Genomic DNA, 14,984 nt, shown 5'->3' with positions numbered 1-14,984 from the left:
ACATGAGGCAGGGCCAGGCAAGTTCCAGCTGCCACCACCATAAATCTCTCCAACCCAGGAGAGGCAGGGCCCCCCCAGGAGGGCAGAGTCCCCAGTAGCACCTTCCTGGTACCCTGGGCCCAACAGGTCTGTGCTGCTGGCCTGGCTGGGTGAACCACCCGTCTCCCCAGCAAAATGGTGGCCAAGAGTTAGGAAAAATAGCATTTATTGTGGGGAGGGGCGAGGGCCGGTGGGGCAGGGTGGCTCAGCCCTCTGAGAACTGGCGGTACAGCCGCTCCAGCTGCGGCACCACGTGCAGCTGAAACGGGATCTCCAGGACGGCCGCAAAGCCTTCGGCCAGCGTGGGGGCCTCGAACTGCTTCCTGGCGGCAGAGGGTGCAGGCTGGAGGCGAGACCCAACCTTTGGGCTCAACCCGATGTCCCCCCACCTCACCCTGCGGCCCCCACCTGTAGCTGTAAATGACGACATCGGACACGGGCACGTGGGAGGAGTCTGTCATCTCCCGGAACTGCGGGGGGGCAGAGGTGGGGCCGGTGAGGCCAGGGCTTGGTGAGGTGTGGGGGCACTGGTAGGGCTCGGGGGGCTCGCTCACCCGGTTGTTGTGGCGCGCCTGCTCCAAGGTGGCACTGAAGAGGAAGCAGCGGCAGGGCACACCTGCATCCTGGGCACACTTGATGTACCTTGGGGAGGGGAGGGCAGGGAGCTTGGTAAAAGGCCTGGGGCCGCCCTCCAGGGGCCTTCCATGGGACCCCGGTACCTGGCCCGGCTCTGGATGTCGGGGTTTGTGTTGTCGATCACGACCGGTTTCCTCTGCTTCAGGGCCGCCTCACATGTGGTCACACAGCGCTGCCATGAGCCCAGAGTGTCCTGGAGACCCAGAGAGAGATCAGGATGGGGCCTGGGAGACCCAGGGGCACAGGGACCCAGAGCCGGCGGGGGGACACCGAGGCAGAGTCACGGAGAGTCAGAAAGGACAGCTGTCTAGGGGTTGGGGGGCACTGAAGACCACGTCCTACCCTGTTCACGTGGACGTATCCGGCTGACACGAGATGCTCCCGGAGGAAGGTGGACTTCCCGGCTGTGAAGGGCGCAGGGTGAGTGGGGCCTGAGGAGTCGGAGAGGGGCTGGGGCTTCTGGGGGTCAGGGAGTCTCACCCCCAGGAAATCCCACGGCGACGACCACCTCCGGGTCTGAGCTTAAGAGGGAGCTGGACTCAGGAAGGCAGAGAGGCCCAGAGCGGGCGACGCTCCTCTGGGAGAGACAGACAAGATGAGGGAGACCCGGGCCCATCCCTGTGCACCCCCTGCCCTGCAGGCCTCATCGGATCAAAGGCTGGGAGCTCAAAGGGCCCCATCCCTGTGCACCCCTCACCCAGCCCTGCAGGCCTCACCGGGTCAAAGGCTGGGAGCTCGAAGCGGGCCGCGGGCCACTTGAGAAAGAACTCCTCTGGTGTGGTGAAGGGCAGGCCCAGGTTCAGGGCGAACTGCGCGGGGAGGGAGGAAGTCAGGTGGGGTGGGGGCGGGCTCCGGGGGCGGGATGGGGTGGGGCACTCACCAGGCGATCTGCACAGGAGAAGTCTTTCTTCTTGCGCCCAGGGGCCCAGTTGGCTGGGCGTCCCGCTGCGTCTGAAACACGGAGCCTGTCTCCACCAGCATCCTTAGGAGCGGCCCATTCGCATCAGTGCCCAGCACCCACCCACCTCTCCAGCCCCAGGCCCTTACCTCCCACAAAGATGCTGTCCCCGATGGAAATGGGCACGCCCTCGTTGGCCTAGGCAGGGACACATGAGAGGCAGTAAGGAACCCACGCCCACATCTGCCGTACTAACAGATTCCGCCAGGAGGTCCGCTCGGTCGGTGCCCCTGACCTCTAGCCTCTGAGACCTCAGCCACTCCTCAGCCGCTTCACCGCCTGTTCCACAAGCGGCCGCCAGAGGGCGCCCGCTCCCACCTGACGCGGCTCCGGACCCCACGGAGTCTGACTTCGCACTCGCCCCCTCGCCCGCTCAGCGGTGGCCACACAGGCCTCCTCCCTGCCCGCGAAAACACCGGACTCCATCCACCTCAAGATCCTTGCACCTGCAGTACTCTGCTCTTTCCTTAGATGACACATGGCTCCCTCACTCACCACCTTTAAGCCTTTATCAACACCCAGCCTTACTCTCAACGTTCACACATCCATCAACACACTTATGGTCCGCGCCCTCCCTCGGGCAGGAGCACCCGGGGGCAGGCAGGTCTGTCTTGTCCACTGATACGTTCAGCTCAAGAAGCTTTGTTTGTTCTGAAGAACAAACCCATGAATGAAGCCACAGGTGATTTCTCTCCGGACCACTCTGGTTTTCCGAGTTTAAAAGCGCTGGCCTCACCCACCAGCACTAGGACACGACAGCAAAGAAACGGAGGCGGCCAGGCCCGGGAGGGGGTGACAGGGAAGGTCATGGAGCAGAGACCTGGGCGTCGGAGGCTCACCTGCTCTTGCAGGTGGTCCCACATGCCGCTCACCGGCTTCCGGTACAAGCCTGCGTGCGTGGCCACCAGCACCTGTGGGTGGGGGGGGGGTCAGACACTGTCCTTGACTCTTGCTCTGACACCCAGAGTCCTTCAAAGGCTCCTGAATCCCAAGGACACTATGCCAGCGCTCACCAAGGTGAGCACCACTTACAATGCATCTGTCAGCATAACCACGCCTAGGTCGCCCATCCACTCTCCAACTGGCTCACCATGTCACACCTTCTCCCCAGGTCTCTGTTTCCTCCTTTCTGGCCCACAGCGCAATCTCTGGCCTCTGTCTCAGCCTCTCTGTCGCTCTACATAGTCCTTCAGCCTCCCATGCAGCCATACCTGAAAGGGGACCCCCAGCTTCTCCACCACAGCCTCCACCTTGGCTTTGAACTCCTCCACTCGCAGCTTTCCGCGCCCGATGCCCATCTGGTTGGTGAAGATCACCAGCTGTGAAGGAGACGGGGTGTCACCCCGGCCCCTCCTCATTAGGCCCGGGCCCGCCTTGTGAGCCAGCCCCTACGGAGCACACACCTTGTAACCCTCAGCAGCCAGTTCCCGGAGCTTCCGCGGAATCTCTAGGTACAAGATCCTAGTGCGGGCGAGGGAGCGCAAGGTGACCTGGGGCCCGGGTGAGCCTCACCACCCCCTTCTACTGCCTCCAATCACCTCCAGTCACTGGGGCCAGTGGGGAAGACCTTCCCAGAACGTGTGGTGATGAGGGTCCCGTCCAGATCAAAACCAGCCACCTGGCGTCACCCAGAAAAAAGAGCAGCACTGTTACACCTCTGGTCCACCTAGGTCGCAGGCTGGTTCGCGTCAATTCTGCAAGCTGGGACTATGAACGCCCACCCCTTACAGATGGGGAAACTGAGTCACAGCTGGCCTACCCATGTTCTGTAAGGACAAGGATGCCACCCGGACAGCAGAGAGTGAAATCTTCTCTACCACCTCACATTTCTCCTGAGCTCCTCAGTATTTCAATCTTTAAAATGGGTTTCGTATCCGACCCAGCCTCCTTCCATGGCCTATTTTCACTTCAGGGGACTAATAACCATGAAAATCCAAATAGGAGCTAAGTTTTGTTTGGGTGTTGACTGGACTGTGCTAGAGCTGTCTTCAGCTTGGGCCTCACCTTGCCCCGAGGCTTCACACCAGGTGCTGTGAACACCAGCAGCTTCTCGAAGGTCTCCCAGCCAGGGGATGACTTCCTTATCTGCTTTTTCCGCTGCTCAACATTTTCCTCCTCTCCCTCTCCGGTCACAGGAGGGGTGCTGGGTGGAGTGTCTGGCTGGGATTCTGGAGTGAGGGCCTCTTCCCAGCGCAGGGTCAGCGGGTGGAGGCCATTGACCAAATACAGCGTGTCCCCCACCCTCAGAGCGCCCTTCAAACCCGGTCTCAGCTCCTGGGTCCCGGCAGTTGAGGGGTTAACTCCCAGCTGTAGAGAGGCGGTAACGAGCTGGCCCCACCCCCGGCAACCTCCTCCAATCAAATAACCCGAAAAAGGACTCGCCGTTCTCCACCAGCCAATCAGACCCTTGAGCCCCGCCTCTTCACCCTGTACCGCCAATCAGGCTCTGGGAAGATTAGCAGCGTCCCATCTTACCCAATTTAAATGGGGATGAATGTTTACCCGATTGCAGCGGGCCACCACCTGTTCCCTTCCCAGTCTGATTTTCCCAATTGGGCCCGTTCCCCGCTGGGTGACGATTCTCCGTACCCTACATCCTCACCCCCAGTCCTGCTGCCTCTTGTTAAGGAATCGGTACCTGTTTCACTGCCACCGTCCGAGTCTCAGGGTCAGCGACCAGCTCCACTGAAGATTGAAGGGGTGGAGTTAGCATCTGAATCCTTGGGTGACTGCTTCTCTCTTTACTGGGGAGCACGCCCCGCTTCAAACCACAGGATGGGGCCACAGCACCCATTCGGCAGGAGGAAGCAGTTTATTTTCTAAGTAGGACTGGCTCGCTCCTTGACATGCAGGAGCCAGATAAAGGCCTTACAATTGCCTGGGACACTAGTCGTCGCCTAGGGAGACAGCAGGTATTTTTCTGTGTAGAAATGGCTTCTTGACAATGTAGGACCTTGACAAGATGCAGATTCCGGGCTTGGCCCCCTACCACCCATCTCTGCTTAGCAATATGCACTTTTCTCCACAGAACCGGCTCTCTGCTTAACAAGGTTCGTGGCCTCATTCAAGTCTTCACGGCAGCTTGTGAGTATCCTTTTCTGGCCAGTGACAAGTGTCTCGGGATGGACTCCATCCGTTCCCGTTCAAGGTGTCTGGCTAAATCCAGGTCAAGCACCCTTTTTCTTTCTGTGCTCTCCACAGGGGGCACCTACCAACTTCGGGACTGGCCGCACCACACAGTTCCGCATGGTGGCCAAGCATATCCCCTCCTGTCTATCTTTCCAACTGCCTGTGTTCCCGCTCCTTAAGCACTCCACACCACCCGGTCCAGCTCAGGCCCCGCCCCGCCTACCCTGGTTTCGGGAGCACTTCCGGTCGGTAACCTGCGTCAAGGGTCCCCGGCCCAGGACCAGAGCTTGCCCGCCTGGGGGCAGGAAGATGGGAGGTGCTCCCCCAGCGGGGCTCTCCAGCCACAGGCGACCCTGGGCCTCCACCCTGGCCATTCTGGGAGTCGGCCTAAGGGGAAATAGGGAAACAGGTTTGAGTGGCATCGCTCAGTCGCTACAGGAAGTCCCGCCTCCTTCCGCCGTCTCCACTAGGAATTCCTTTCTTCCGCTAAAGGTTCCGGAAGTCCCACCCACTCACCGGCCTCAGGATAGCTCGGTTTCCCAGGCGACGACGCCCCACTCTACCTCCGGGAGCCTGGACCCCGCTTTCCAGGGCAAAGGCCGAAAAATTCGCGCTCTCACCTCGGCCCCACGCTCACCCCTGCCCACCGCTTGGTTCATTCGCCACTTCCGACCGGGGACGTCTTGCCGGAGGCGCTGTGCCTGCGACTCGGCTGGCTGCAGTCTCTCCGCTCACGGAAATGACTCTTCCTACAGAAGTGGGCGGGGCATTTGCGCAGCTGCGGCATAAGCCCCGCCCCCTCAGGCCCAGGAACCCTGCGGTCCTTCTGCAGTTCTGACCTTCATCTCCTCTGCTGCAGTATGAGACTCAGGCCAGTAGAGGGGAGTGGATTCCATGCTCACAGATTTTCCTCTTTCCGCGTTGAAGTTTTATGTTTCATTTCTTTTGCCGGAGATAGTTACAGCGGGAGGAAGTTCTCTTTAAGGTTATTGTCAGTTGACGAAACCCCGCCGGGACAGCAATACTGCAGTTTTCTCATCTAGTGTGAGGATAATCGTTTCCACTTTGTGGGGTTACAAGGAAGGTTGAGTTAGTACATGTAAATAATTTGTAAAGGTGTCTAGGTAATAGTTTACCCTGTTGAAGTCTTGTCTGTTGTTAGCATTCCATCGGTGGTGATCTGATGGGAGACGGGGATTCCGCGTTTGCATCCTCAGACCAGAAGCCATTTGTTCTTTTACCTCCAGCTGTCTTAGTCCGAAACCCGGCCTCAGCTGTGGGTTCCTGGCTTTTCCTGGGAACTACGTGGGCTCAGCTGAGAAGGCAACGGCACTTCACTCCAGTACTCTTGCCTGGAAAATCCCATGGATGGAGTAGCCTGGTTGGCTGCCGTCTATGGGGGTCGCACGGAGTCGGACATGACTGAAGCGACTTAGCAGCAGCAGCAGCATGTGGGCTCAGGAGACCGACTCAAAACTATTCTCATTCCGAAATTTACAGCCCTGAAGATTGAGATTCCACTATCACACAGGAATGGAATCCTTTCTTCCACCCCGTGTATCTACCTTTTCTTGTCTGAAATGGGGACGAGTCCAGTTCCCAACTTTGCATGGAGAAGTAATGAGACCTGCTCATTTGGCTTCGAAAAATTTTGAATGAATACCCAGAACACACTTCATATTCATTTGTCAGAGGTAAAACTCTTTAATCTCAGAGCGCCCCTCCCAACTCCCGATCCCCACCTCCGACTCTCTCCCCTACGCCAGGGCCGGAGAGTGAGGCCCCCTGCCCCCCACCTTGGGTGGACGAGGGCCCTTTAAGGCACCTGTGGGGGTGGGGGGAGAGGGGCGGGAGCTGGTAACGTCCTGGATGCAAGGACGGGTTTGATTGGCAGGCAGTTGTGGGATGTAACCAATGAGAGGGTGTCAGACGCAAGAACTGGATCAGGCCATCCCTGAGCGGGCCAGAACAATCGTCGGGACTTCGGCGAAAATCAACCCCGGCCCCCAGTAGTGTAAAGAACGTAAATTTAACACCACAGGCCAATCCTGGGCACAGGAGGAGTTGGCTACGCCCCCAGGAGGCTAGAGCCAATCAAATGGGGGAACTCAAGAAGGGTTGTTGAGTCTCTCGGGAGATTGGTCAAGCCCTTTACAGTGTTCAAGTCAATCAAATGAAGGAGCTGTCCATTCGCTATGCTGAAGGGACGATTACCCAATCCTGGAGCTTGACTCTTTCGGGAATGGAGCCAACGCCTTGCGAATTAGCCACGCCCCGGTCGCGGAGAGAGCCAATTGCTTACTAGAAAAAAATCTGTCGCTGAGCAGCGAGCAGACAGACCCAATTCGGAAATTGGATAGGCCCCGCTCGGCGGCGCAGGAGTTGTCGTGGGCTGGAAGGGTGGCGGGAATCTGCAGGGACTGGTCAATCCTGGTGGCCCGGGGGTGGGAGGCCGGTCCCGGATCTGACTCGGATTGGCGGGCCCCGGGGGCGGGGCAGGGGTGTAGTGTAGGAGTGGGACGGACGCCGGGCCGGGTAGCTCCCTGGGCCTCAGTATTTCCGCTTCAGCTTCTGGAAGTCGCTGGTGTTGAGCCGTGGCCGCGGCAGGTCCCCGAAGACCTGAGTGTCCTCGGCCTCCCGCAGCACCAGTGCGCGCATGCTCGCCGCGATACGGTCCAGGTCCGGCGAGGAGGGCTGTGGGAACGGCGACACGGACGGGGTCAGAACCTGCACCCCAGAGCTCCAGGTCCTCTCCTAGCACTTTGCCCCTGCGACGCCTACGGCCTGGCAGGCCCTTCATCCTGTCCTGCTCCGTTTAGGGCTCTGCTACCCAACTTAAGGCATCACCTCCTCCAGGAAGCCTTCCTGCCCCTCTCCCCGCATTCTCAGCCTGGTCCTTTGTGCACGCACAGCAGCCTGTCTCATGCCGTCCTTCCAGAGTGGAAGTGCTGCCTGGGTGCTGACCATCAAGGCTATGTGTACCCAGAGTCTCATGTCTGAGGACCAGGTTTGGGACTCAGTCATGTTCTAATCAGGCTTCTGCCAGCCACTAGCTGTCAACAGGGATTTTATCTCCCTAGGTTTCTGTCTCCCCTCTGAAAAATGGGGCAGATAGCAGGGTGTGGACCAATCACCACAGTGATTGCTAAAGAAAGCTGAACGACCGAGTCGCCAGGGCTGAGAGAAGGAGCCCTCTCCCTGCTAGTCTCCACCAGGGAGGGGTCCTCATTCTACCTGCAGCCCTAGCACCCAGTGTTACCTTCCTTCGGGCCCTGTCACCCTCGGCTGGGCCTGACGCCCAGCAGAGTGAGAGAGGCCACAGACAGAAGCCGGACTCAGGCCCTCTCGGAGGCCAGCCCAGGACCCAGCACTCAGGCCTCAGAGATTCAGTTAATTATGTTTCCACCAACAAACAAGGATGGCAGCAGCCAGTGAACCCTGCCAGTCTGTAAAGGGGGCCGCTGAGTGGCATAGGGAGGGGGAACCACAGGACCCAAGGCCTCCTCCCTCCAGAGCTGTTTTCCAAAAGGAAGCGAGGTTCCAATCCCAGCTGAGTCTCAGGAAGTCACGTGCACCCTCAGTGCCTCGGCTTCCCTTCTGCTTCAGAGCTTTAGTGGTGGGTGATGAGGACCCACCCAGGCCAGCCCAGGAATCCGTGTAGGATGGTGGGGGAGGAATGGAGGACAAGGGAGGTGGCACAGACTCCAGGAGGGGCCAGAAATATGAGGGGTAGGGGCGGAAAGCAATCTGACCCCGCTGAGCCACAGTTTCCCCATCTGGAGGGGACACCAAACACCTGCGCCCCACCCAGATCAGGTCTTCTATTAACGGAGCTGTCTTGGGAAGGGAGGCCGTTCCCCCTCTACAAGGCGACAGTGTCGTGAGCTGCAGGGCTCTGGCCCGAGAACCAGCCTTGCGAGAAGGAGGGGCAGGTCAGACCTGGGAAATGCGGCATCCCTGTCTGAGGGCTTCCCGGAGGAGACGCCTCTGAACCCTTCCCCACCCCCTCCTCCCTGCCTCCCCCACTTGCCCCTCACCGGCCCGTTCTCCTCATCAGACGACCGAGCTTCTGTCCTCTTCTCCTTGAAGGCCCAGACGGGCACGGACACGGGCAGGGACTTGGCGTACTGCTGTGTGGGCAGGGCTGAGGCCGGGGGCACCGAGTAAGCTGGGGGACCAGCGGGAGTCTCCTCGCTCAGGCTGCCATCTGGGAGAGAGTGTGGACTCCAGGCTCTGTCCCCACCTTGATCCCAGCTGCCCTCACCCCCCACTCCGGCGACCGGGACAGCCTGCAACACTCACCGTCCGTGCTCTCGGGGTCTGACTCACAGAAGGGGGGTAGGTCCTGCAGCGTGGTGTCCTCATCCATCACGAAGAGTCCTGTGGGTGGCGTCAGAGGCCCGGCCACTTGGTGCCTGCTGCGATCTGAGTGCTCTGGACTGCGGCCACTGCCACTACCTCCCCGTCCCTTGCACTGGCCAGGCCCTCGCAAGCCTTAGGGCTTCGGGAATAAGCCTCGGGCCTCGCACACCTTTCCCCTGGTTATCTGGCTGGCCTTCGGCAGAAATAAATCTAGTTTCTGTCTATCTGGTATCTCCCTGGGTGAAAACAACTGGTTGGATGAACACAAAATCTGTAAGATTCACTTGGGATGAACTGACTCAAAATACAGGCTGAGAGGAAAACGAGATGATTATGATCCCTGTTTGACAACCAGGACCGATGGTGCAGAGATGAACTTACTTGCCCTTAGTCTCACCTCTAATAAAGATCTGAACCTACGTCACCTGGCTTCACAGTCTGAGCCCTTAACCCCATGGGTTTGTCCAGCAACAGTGAGAAAATCAGCTGTTGGTAGTAACAGTAACAAGTGAGTAACTACTTAATTAAGCCCTCCACCCACCCGCCACTGGAGAACTCCTACTCACTCTTCAAAACCCTAATGTTACAGTCCAGTCTCTGGAAAGCATCCAAGCTCTTGTTTCCCCCACTGCAGCCAGCTGCACCCTCTGTTGTTGCTTGTACCCCTGACCCTCTTTAACTCCTGTCTCTGCTCTCACTGGCATTAGGCACCCCAAGTTTGCAAACAAGTCCTGTCCTCTCACACTCCCAGCTCAGAAGGTTCCCTCCCGGCCCGCCCCACGCCCTCCACAGGGCATTGCTTCATGCCAGGACTCTTAATTCCTTGGCCAGACCTGCAGTACCTAGAGAAAAGGCCCTGAGTTGGCTTTCTCAGTACCCAGAACCTCCCAGCAGAGCTGGTCCCAGGAAATGATGAAAGGAAACCCAGGCTCAGGGAGGAGAAATGACTCGCTCAAGATCACAGAGTGAGTCACAGGACAGCCCACAGGACAAGCAAGCTGCACCCCTCTGGGAAAGCCCAGTGAGGAGGCGACTGACTAAGAGCCACCCCGGCCCCTGCCGCCTCACCTCCATTATCGCTGACGCCCAGTCGCTCCCCAGACGTCTCCGTCTCTGTGGGTTCGTCCTCGTCCTCCTCGTCTTCCTCCCTGGCAAGGGCAGGCCGGGGTGGGCTTCGTGCGGGGCTGGGCGGCTGCGGTGCTGGTGGGGGCACGGGGGGGCGGGCTGCGGCGGCCGCCCGGTGGGCCAGGGCGATGTCGTGGAGGCAGCGGCGGGCGGCCTCGGCCAGGGCCCCTCGGCCATGGGCTGCATAGGCGCAGGGGCCCGGGCGGGGTGGCGGGGGTGGCGCGGCTGTCAGCAGCACCAGCTCCGTGCCCGTCCGGGCCCGGAAGCGCTCAGCGGCCCCCACCACGGCCTCCCACAGCTCCTCGGGCCGCCCCGACGCCATTCGCGCCCTAGGGACAGAGCAGGACAAAGGAGGCTAAGGCCCAGCGGACTCCACTGTCCACCCAGCCCCACGTGTCCACCAGGCCCTGGACTCCACGCCCAGCCCTGCTCACCACCTGATCCTAGCTGAGCTCATCTCCCCCTGCAAGCTGACCCCCGCCCTCCGTTTCTGCAGGGCTCCTCTCCATCCAGACCTCCGGGCCCTGTGCTGGGCCCCCGGCCCATCCTCACTCTGTCCCCTCAGCCCCTGACTCTCCTCTTAGCCCTGCCCTGTCCAGCATAGGAGCCATCAGCCACACGTGACTGAGGAGTACTTGAGATGTAACTGATCCAAAATGAGATGTGCCAAGAAGGTGAAATCCACACCGGACTGTCAAGGCTTACTTAGCACAAAAAGGTAGCATGTAAAATATCTCATGAGCAATCTGAAGTTGATTAAATGTTGAAATGATGACGTTTATTTATGCTGGCTAAGTAAAATAAGAGGGTAAAAGTGAATCTCATCTGTTTTCTACTTTTTTAATGTGGCTCATAGAAAACGTGAAGTTAGACACATGGCTCAGATCATATTTCTGATGGACTGTGCTGCCCTGCACCATGGCCCCAGCCTCTAGTCCAGTAGGCACCCAGGCCCTGGGCTGGGGGGGGGGGGCGGGTCCTTTTACTCCCGGAGCTGACCCTGCTTCAGCACCCCCTGGACAAGGTCACAGTCCCTCAGCCCAGTACCGGAAGGCCTACCCCGGTCTCACATACTTCCAGACTCCTGAGGCCCAAGGCATTAAGTCCAGGTAAACGATCCCTACCCCCCACCCAAGCCTAGACCACTTGTCCTCTGTGTACTTGTCACTCCTGCACCCACCCCTAGCTCAGGGTGGCCCCTCCCCATCCACAGGCTCCTGCAATGTCTGAATGATCCCCATTCTAGCCCAGATCCCTTTGGGAGCACTGCTTGGATGGATCCACATCCACTTCCCCAACCAGTGTGGGAGGCCCTCAAGGGCAGGCCTGTTGGATTCACCTCTGAGACACCAGCCTTGCCTGGCACATGGCAGGTCTCAGAAAGCTGGAGTTGAGCAGAAAATGGGATGCCGGCTGCTTTCTGCATGCACCTGGGCTTTGCCCACAACGTCCTTGCACTTCCAGCAGGTCCTCTGATAGTCTCCCCTGATCCCTCAAGATGGACCAGATGCCTCCCCTCGACCCACAGTGCCCTCAGCTACCTCCATTACAGCTCTTGTCACACAAGCTTGTGACAGCTGTACCTCTGGCTGCCTCCTCCATCAGACTATAAGCCACCCGAGGTCAGGGATCTGTGTCCCCAGGACAAGTTCGCTCTAAGTAGATGACCTGCTTGGATGCGTCTTCTTACAAGCAAAGAACAAGGGACCAGGAGCCTGACTTCCCACCCTGACTGCTCTGTGACCTCGGACCACTGAGTGGCCTTCTCTGTGCTTCACTGTCCTCTCCCTGTAAACCAGTGGTTGAGCTAGGGCTGCTAGGCAGCTGAGGAGCCTCCCCAAAGAGGCAGCAGGCTCCTCCTCACCGGAGGGATTCAAGCAGGACTGTGATCTAGCCCTCCAGGGTCGTAGAAGTTAGATTTCAATTCGAATCCTCTTTGTGACTCATGATCAGAGAGACCAGAGTTTGCTGAGCACTTGCTCCGTGCAGGGACTCTGCGTCGGTCATGATCCCTCCTACCTGACCTACAAAGGTGGGAGCTGTTACCTCACAAACGAGACAGTCAAAGCTCATGGAGTCCAAAGCCCTTGCCGGAGGCCACATGCAGTGAGAGCACAACCACTGCCAGTCCGCACAGACCAGGGAGCAAGTTTATGCCGCACCTCCCACGGGCCAGGCAGGACCTGAGCGTGTCATCCAGCCTCATGCCACCCTCCCACCACCCCTGTGAGGGTGGAGCTACGATCATCCCACTTTACAGTTGCAAACTGAGGCCTGGGGAGACTCAATGTCTTGACCGAGATGGAGGGCTGGGACCTGGATCAGTCATCCTGGATCCAGAACCTGTTCTTAATCCTAAATGCCACCCTGCCTATCTTATGAGGAAAGATTTATCACTTCGTAGTCCAGAAGGGAAAAGTGAGGCTCAGAAGCTTAAGGCACTGGCCAGAGGCACACAGCTAGAAAGGGCAGAAGAGAAACTGTGGTCTGCTTGACGGGCTCCAAAGCCCAACTGAACTGGGAGGTACCCAGGGTCTCACAGCCACTCCTTGGGTCCCACTTGATGGATAAAACTGAGGCTCAGGGCAGGAAAGTGAGTGGCCCAAGGTTGCACAGCCTGGTAATGCCAGGCCAGGGGGCTCTTCCTTCGGACACCAAGGTATGGCTCCTCTCCTAGAGGAGATCTGAGAGCAGATCAAACTCCGAGAGCCTGGGAAGACCTGGAAAGAGTCAAGTGGGAGTGAGCGGGTCACGAGAGCCCCACACATACCTCAAAGAGGAGGAGAGCGACTTACGCAGACCCTTCTGCCAAGGCTTGGGGATCTTGGGGCGGGGGGTGTCTCTGGCATTGGTTACCTAAAAGGAGAGTAACCAAGCCAAGTACCGCCCTCCACCCCAGCAGAGTCTCCCACCCCTTCAGGTTCCAGAGGAAGTCCTGTTATCTTCCACGGAGCTGATAGATGGAATACCCCCTCTCCCTCCAAATAGAGGTATTTAAGATTAGGGAAGAGTCGGACACGACTGAGCGACTGAACTGAAGATTAGGGAAAGAGGGAGGTGAGACCTGTCCCCCATAGGGGGAACGGACAGGTAAGGCGACTGGCTTTTTAGGATGAGGTGGGGGGTGAGGTGAGGAAAGCGACTCCAGAAGAGATGAGGAAAGAGGAAAAGTCTCCCAAGGAATGAGGGATGCTAGCATGCCAGCGAAGTCCCCCCCCCAATCACCTGTCAAACTGGAAGTAAACCCCTTCCCCGGCCCAAGGTGGGAGGAACTCGGGGATGCACCCTGTGGCCTGGGGCAGATGAATGTCCGAGGTCTTTCTCTACCGCTCACAGAACTCGCTACTTGGTCCAGGGTCTCAGGTAAAGACCCACTTCTCTAGGAAGCACACAGGAAATCCCGCCCAGGTAGGGGCCAGGACCGGAAGTCCCGCCTTTGGACGGGTGAGGGGCGCCCCGCGGCCTCACCAAGTAACCCCCCGACCCTGTGGACATGGTCCACGCCTAAGTCAAGAATCCTAGTGGGTCTGGAGACCGGAGAATAAGGCTGTCCAAGCTTTGCCTAGGGTCAGACACAACGGTTCCCACGGCCGACACCTTTCCAGCGCTCAGCGTGAGGTCACTGGGCGATCTCTGCCCTCTGATTAACGCAGGCTATACCCTTCCCACGAGCGGCTAGCCCACCCAGCGCCCCTCTCCTCCGGACGGCCAAATCCTCCCCACACCGCGGTTCACAACGCCGCCTCCACTCACGTGCCCGTAGCCAGCATGGCCGGCCCGGCACCGTCGCCGCCCTCAAAAGACATGGCGGTACCTTACGTCACTTCCGCCTCTTTGGCCCGCCTCCACTTTGCACACTCCACCTCCCTAACACCAGACGCCGGAGAACAACATGGGGGCACGGGTGCTTCGCCATATCCCAGTGGGGCATTGGCGACGGCAGTGTCCATAAGAAAGATGGTGAAAGAAAGGCTTCAACTTTCTCAGACACAAACCCACATTTCGATTTGTCCCCCCAAAATATGGGGAAAATGCTACATGCACACTCAGGACTACAGTATACTAACTCAAGCGAGCTGACGTCCCTCACACACTAATAACCTCTTACACAGAACTAGTGGAAAGCAATGTCCATTAATGACATGGCAACCAGCCAGCCATCCTTTGTCCATAACATATACATAGGCTCTCCAGCCCATCCCCCTTCAGCACCAAGACTGGCAAAGAGCCAACATGGCAGCCTATCTTGCTTCAGTTTGCCCAGTTTCAACATGGCGGCTCAGGCCGCTTTCCACGGTGACTTAGGAATTCTGCCGGGATTCCTCCGTTCCCGGGGAAACTGACGGTTTCATCCCTTTAACACGAGTCCTTCAGGGCCTCTTGTGATGCACAGCTTCTCTCACCTTTTCTTTTATCCGTTTCTTCCAGGACCCTGCTTTCGCGCCCCGCAGAGAGATGGGACTGCCCCGCATTAACATGGCCTCAGCTCGCCGGCCTTGGCCGTGCCCTCGAGAAAAATGGCATCTTTTTGGCTTCTATGCCAGCATGCAATATGGAGAAAGGACTAGGCCTACTTGGAGCCAGCTTGATCGAGGGGGTGGAGTTCCTGGACCCGCCCCCTTGTTTACTTCGTGGTTAAGAATGTAGTACTGCACCTGCGCACTGGCCGCTCCGCCTCTAGCGTCTGTAGCATGTGACTCAAAGCCTCGTGGTTCAAACTCAACCACCCCATTCT

The 14,984-nt window shown here is 58.5% G+C and overlaps 2 protein-coding genes and 1 long non-coding RNA gene across 9 annotated transcripts; 1 reads left to right on the top strand and 2 right to left on the bottom strand.

Annotated features, from left to right (window-relative positions):
• Positions 1-188: 188 nt before the first annotated feature.
• On the bottom strand, positions 189-5,528 carry LOC120872107 (polynucleotide kinase 3'-phosphatase). Of its 5 annotated transcripts, none has more exons than XM_040252230.1 (17): positions 5,400-5,528; positions 4,986-5,149; positions 4,272-4,318; positions 3,638-3,940; positions 3,172-3,251; positions 3,037-3,094; positions 2,845-2,952; positions 2,473-2,544; positions 1,723-1,771; positions 1,556-1,626; positions 1,392-1,484; positions 1,156-1,252; positions 1,018-1,079; positions 759-868; positions 594-681; positions 448-509; positions 189-362 (listed from the first exon to the last, which is right to left on the bottom strand). In XM_040252230.1, exons 2-17 carry the CDS (start codon positions 5,134-5,136, stop codon positions 245-247), a joined length of 1,569 nt encoding a protein of 522 aa, XP_040108164.1. In that variant the 5' UTR covers positions 5,137-5,149; positions 5,400-5,528; the 3' UTR covers positions 189-244. The 5 variants fall into 5 exon arrangements, with proteins under 5 accessions (XP_040108164.1, XP_040108167.1, XP_040108166.1 ...); XM_040252233.1 differs by having other exon boundaries at positions 5,383-5,503; XM_040252232.1 differs by lacking the exon at positions 5,400-5,528 and adding an exon at positions 5,326-5,346.
• On the top strand, positions 5,519-6,440 carry LOC120872113. Its single transcript, XR_005723187.1, has 2 exons — positions 5,519-5,747; positions 6,010-6,440. It is a non-coding gene; the product is annotated as an uncharacterized LOC120872113 (long non-coding RNA).
• Positions 6,441-6,442: 2 nt separating this feature from the next.
• On the bottom strand, positions 6,443-14,970 carry AKT1S1 (AKT1 substrate 1). Of its 3 annotated transcripts, none has more exons than XM_040252242.1 (5): positions 14,653-14,970; positions 10,193-10,578; positions 9,065-9,142; positions 8,800-8,969; positions 6,443-7,456 (listed from the first exon to the last, which is right to left on the bottom strand). In XM_040252242.1, the coding sequence occupies exons 2-5, from the start codon at positions 10,569-10,571 to the stop codon at positions 7,313-7,315; spliced, it is 771 nt and encodes a 256-aa protein (XP_040108176.1). In that variant the 5' UTR covers positions 10,572-10,578; positions 14,653-14,970; the 3' UTR covers positions 6,443-7,312. The 3 variants fall into 3 exon arrangements, with proteins under 3 accessions (XP_040108176.1, XP_040108174.1, XP_040108175.1); XM_040252240.1 differs by lacking the exon at positions 14,653-14,970 and adding an exon at positions 14,003-14,070; XM_040252241.1 differs by lacking the exon at positions 14,653-14,970 and adding an exon at positions 11,589-14,040.
• Between the last annotated feature and the right edge of the window lie 14 nt (positions 14,971-14,984).

Source organism: Oryx dammah, unplaced genomic scaffold, assembly GCF_014754425.2.
Source record: "Oryx dammah isolate SB20612 unplaced genomic scaffold, SCBI_Odam_1.1 HiC_scaffold_13, whole genome shotgun sequence".
NCBI lineage: Eukaryota > Metazoa > Chordata > Mammalia > Artiodactyla > Bovidae > Oryx > Oryx dammah.
The sequence above is the reverse complement of the archived record's forward strand: the minus strand, read 5'-3'. Positions and strand labels throughout refer to the sequence as shown.

Coding starts and splice junctions, on each gene's coding strand:
- LOC120872107 (XM_040252230.1), bottom strand. CDS start 5,136: ATGGCCAGGGTGGAGGCCCAGGGTCGCCTGTGGCTGGAGAGCCCCGCT. Junction 1,485..1,555: donor TCTCCTGTGCAGATCGCCTG/GTGAGTGCCCCA, acceptor CTCCCCGCGCAG/TTCGCCCTGAACCTGGGCCT. Junction 363..447: donor GTCGTCATTTACAGCTACAG/GTGGGGGCCGCA, acceptor CTCTGCCGCCAG/GAAGCAGTTCGAGGCCCCCA.
- AKT1S1 (XM_040252240.1), bottom strand. CDS start 14,055: ATGTCTTTTGAGGGCGGCGACGGTGCCGGGCCGGCCATGCTGGCTACG. Junction 9,143..10,192: donor GGGCGTCAGCGATAATGGAG/GTGAGGCGGCAG, acceptor CGCCACCCACAG/GACTCTTCGTGATGGATGAG. Junction 8,970..9,064: donor AGACCCCGAGAGCACGGACG/GTGAGTGTTGCA, acceptor ACTCTCTCCCAG/ATGGCAGCCTGAGCGAGGAG.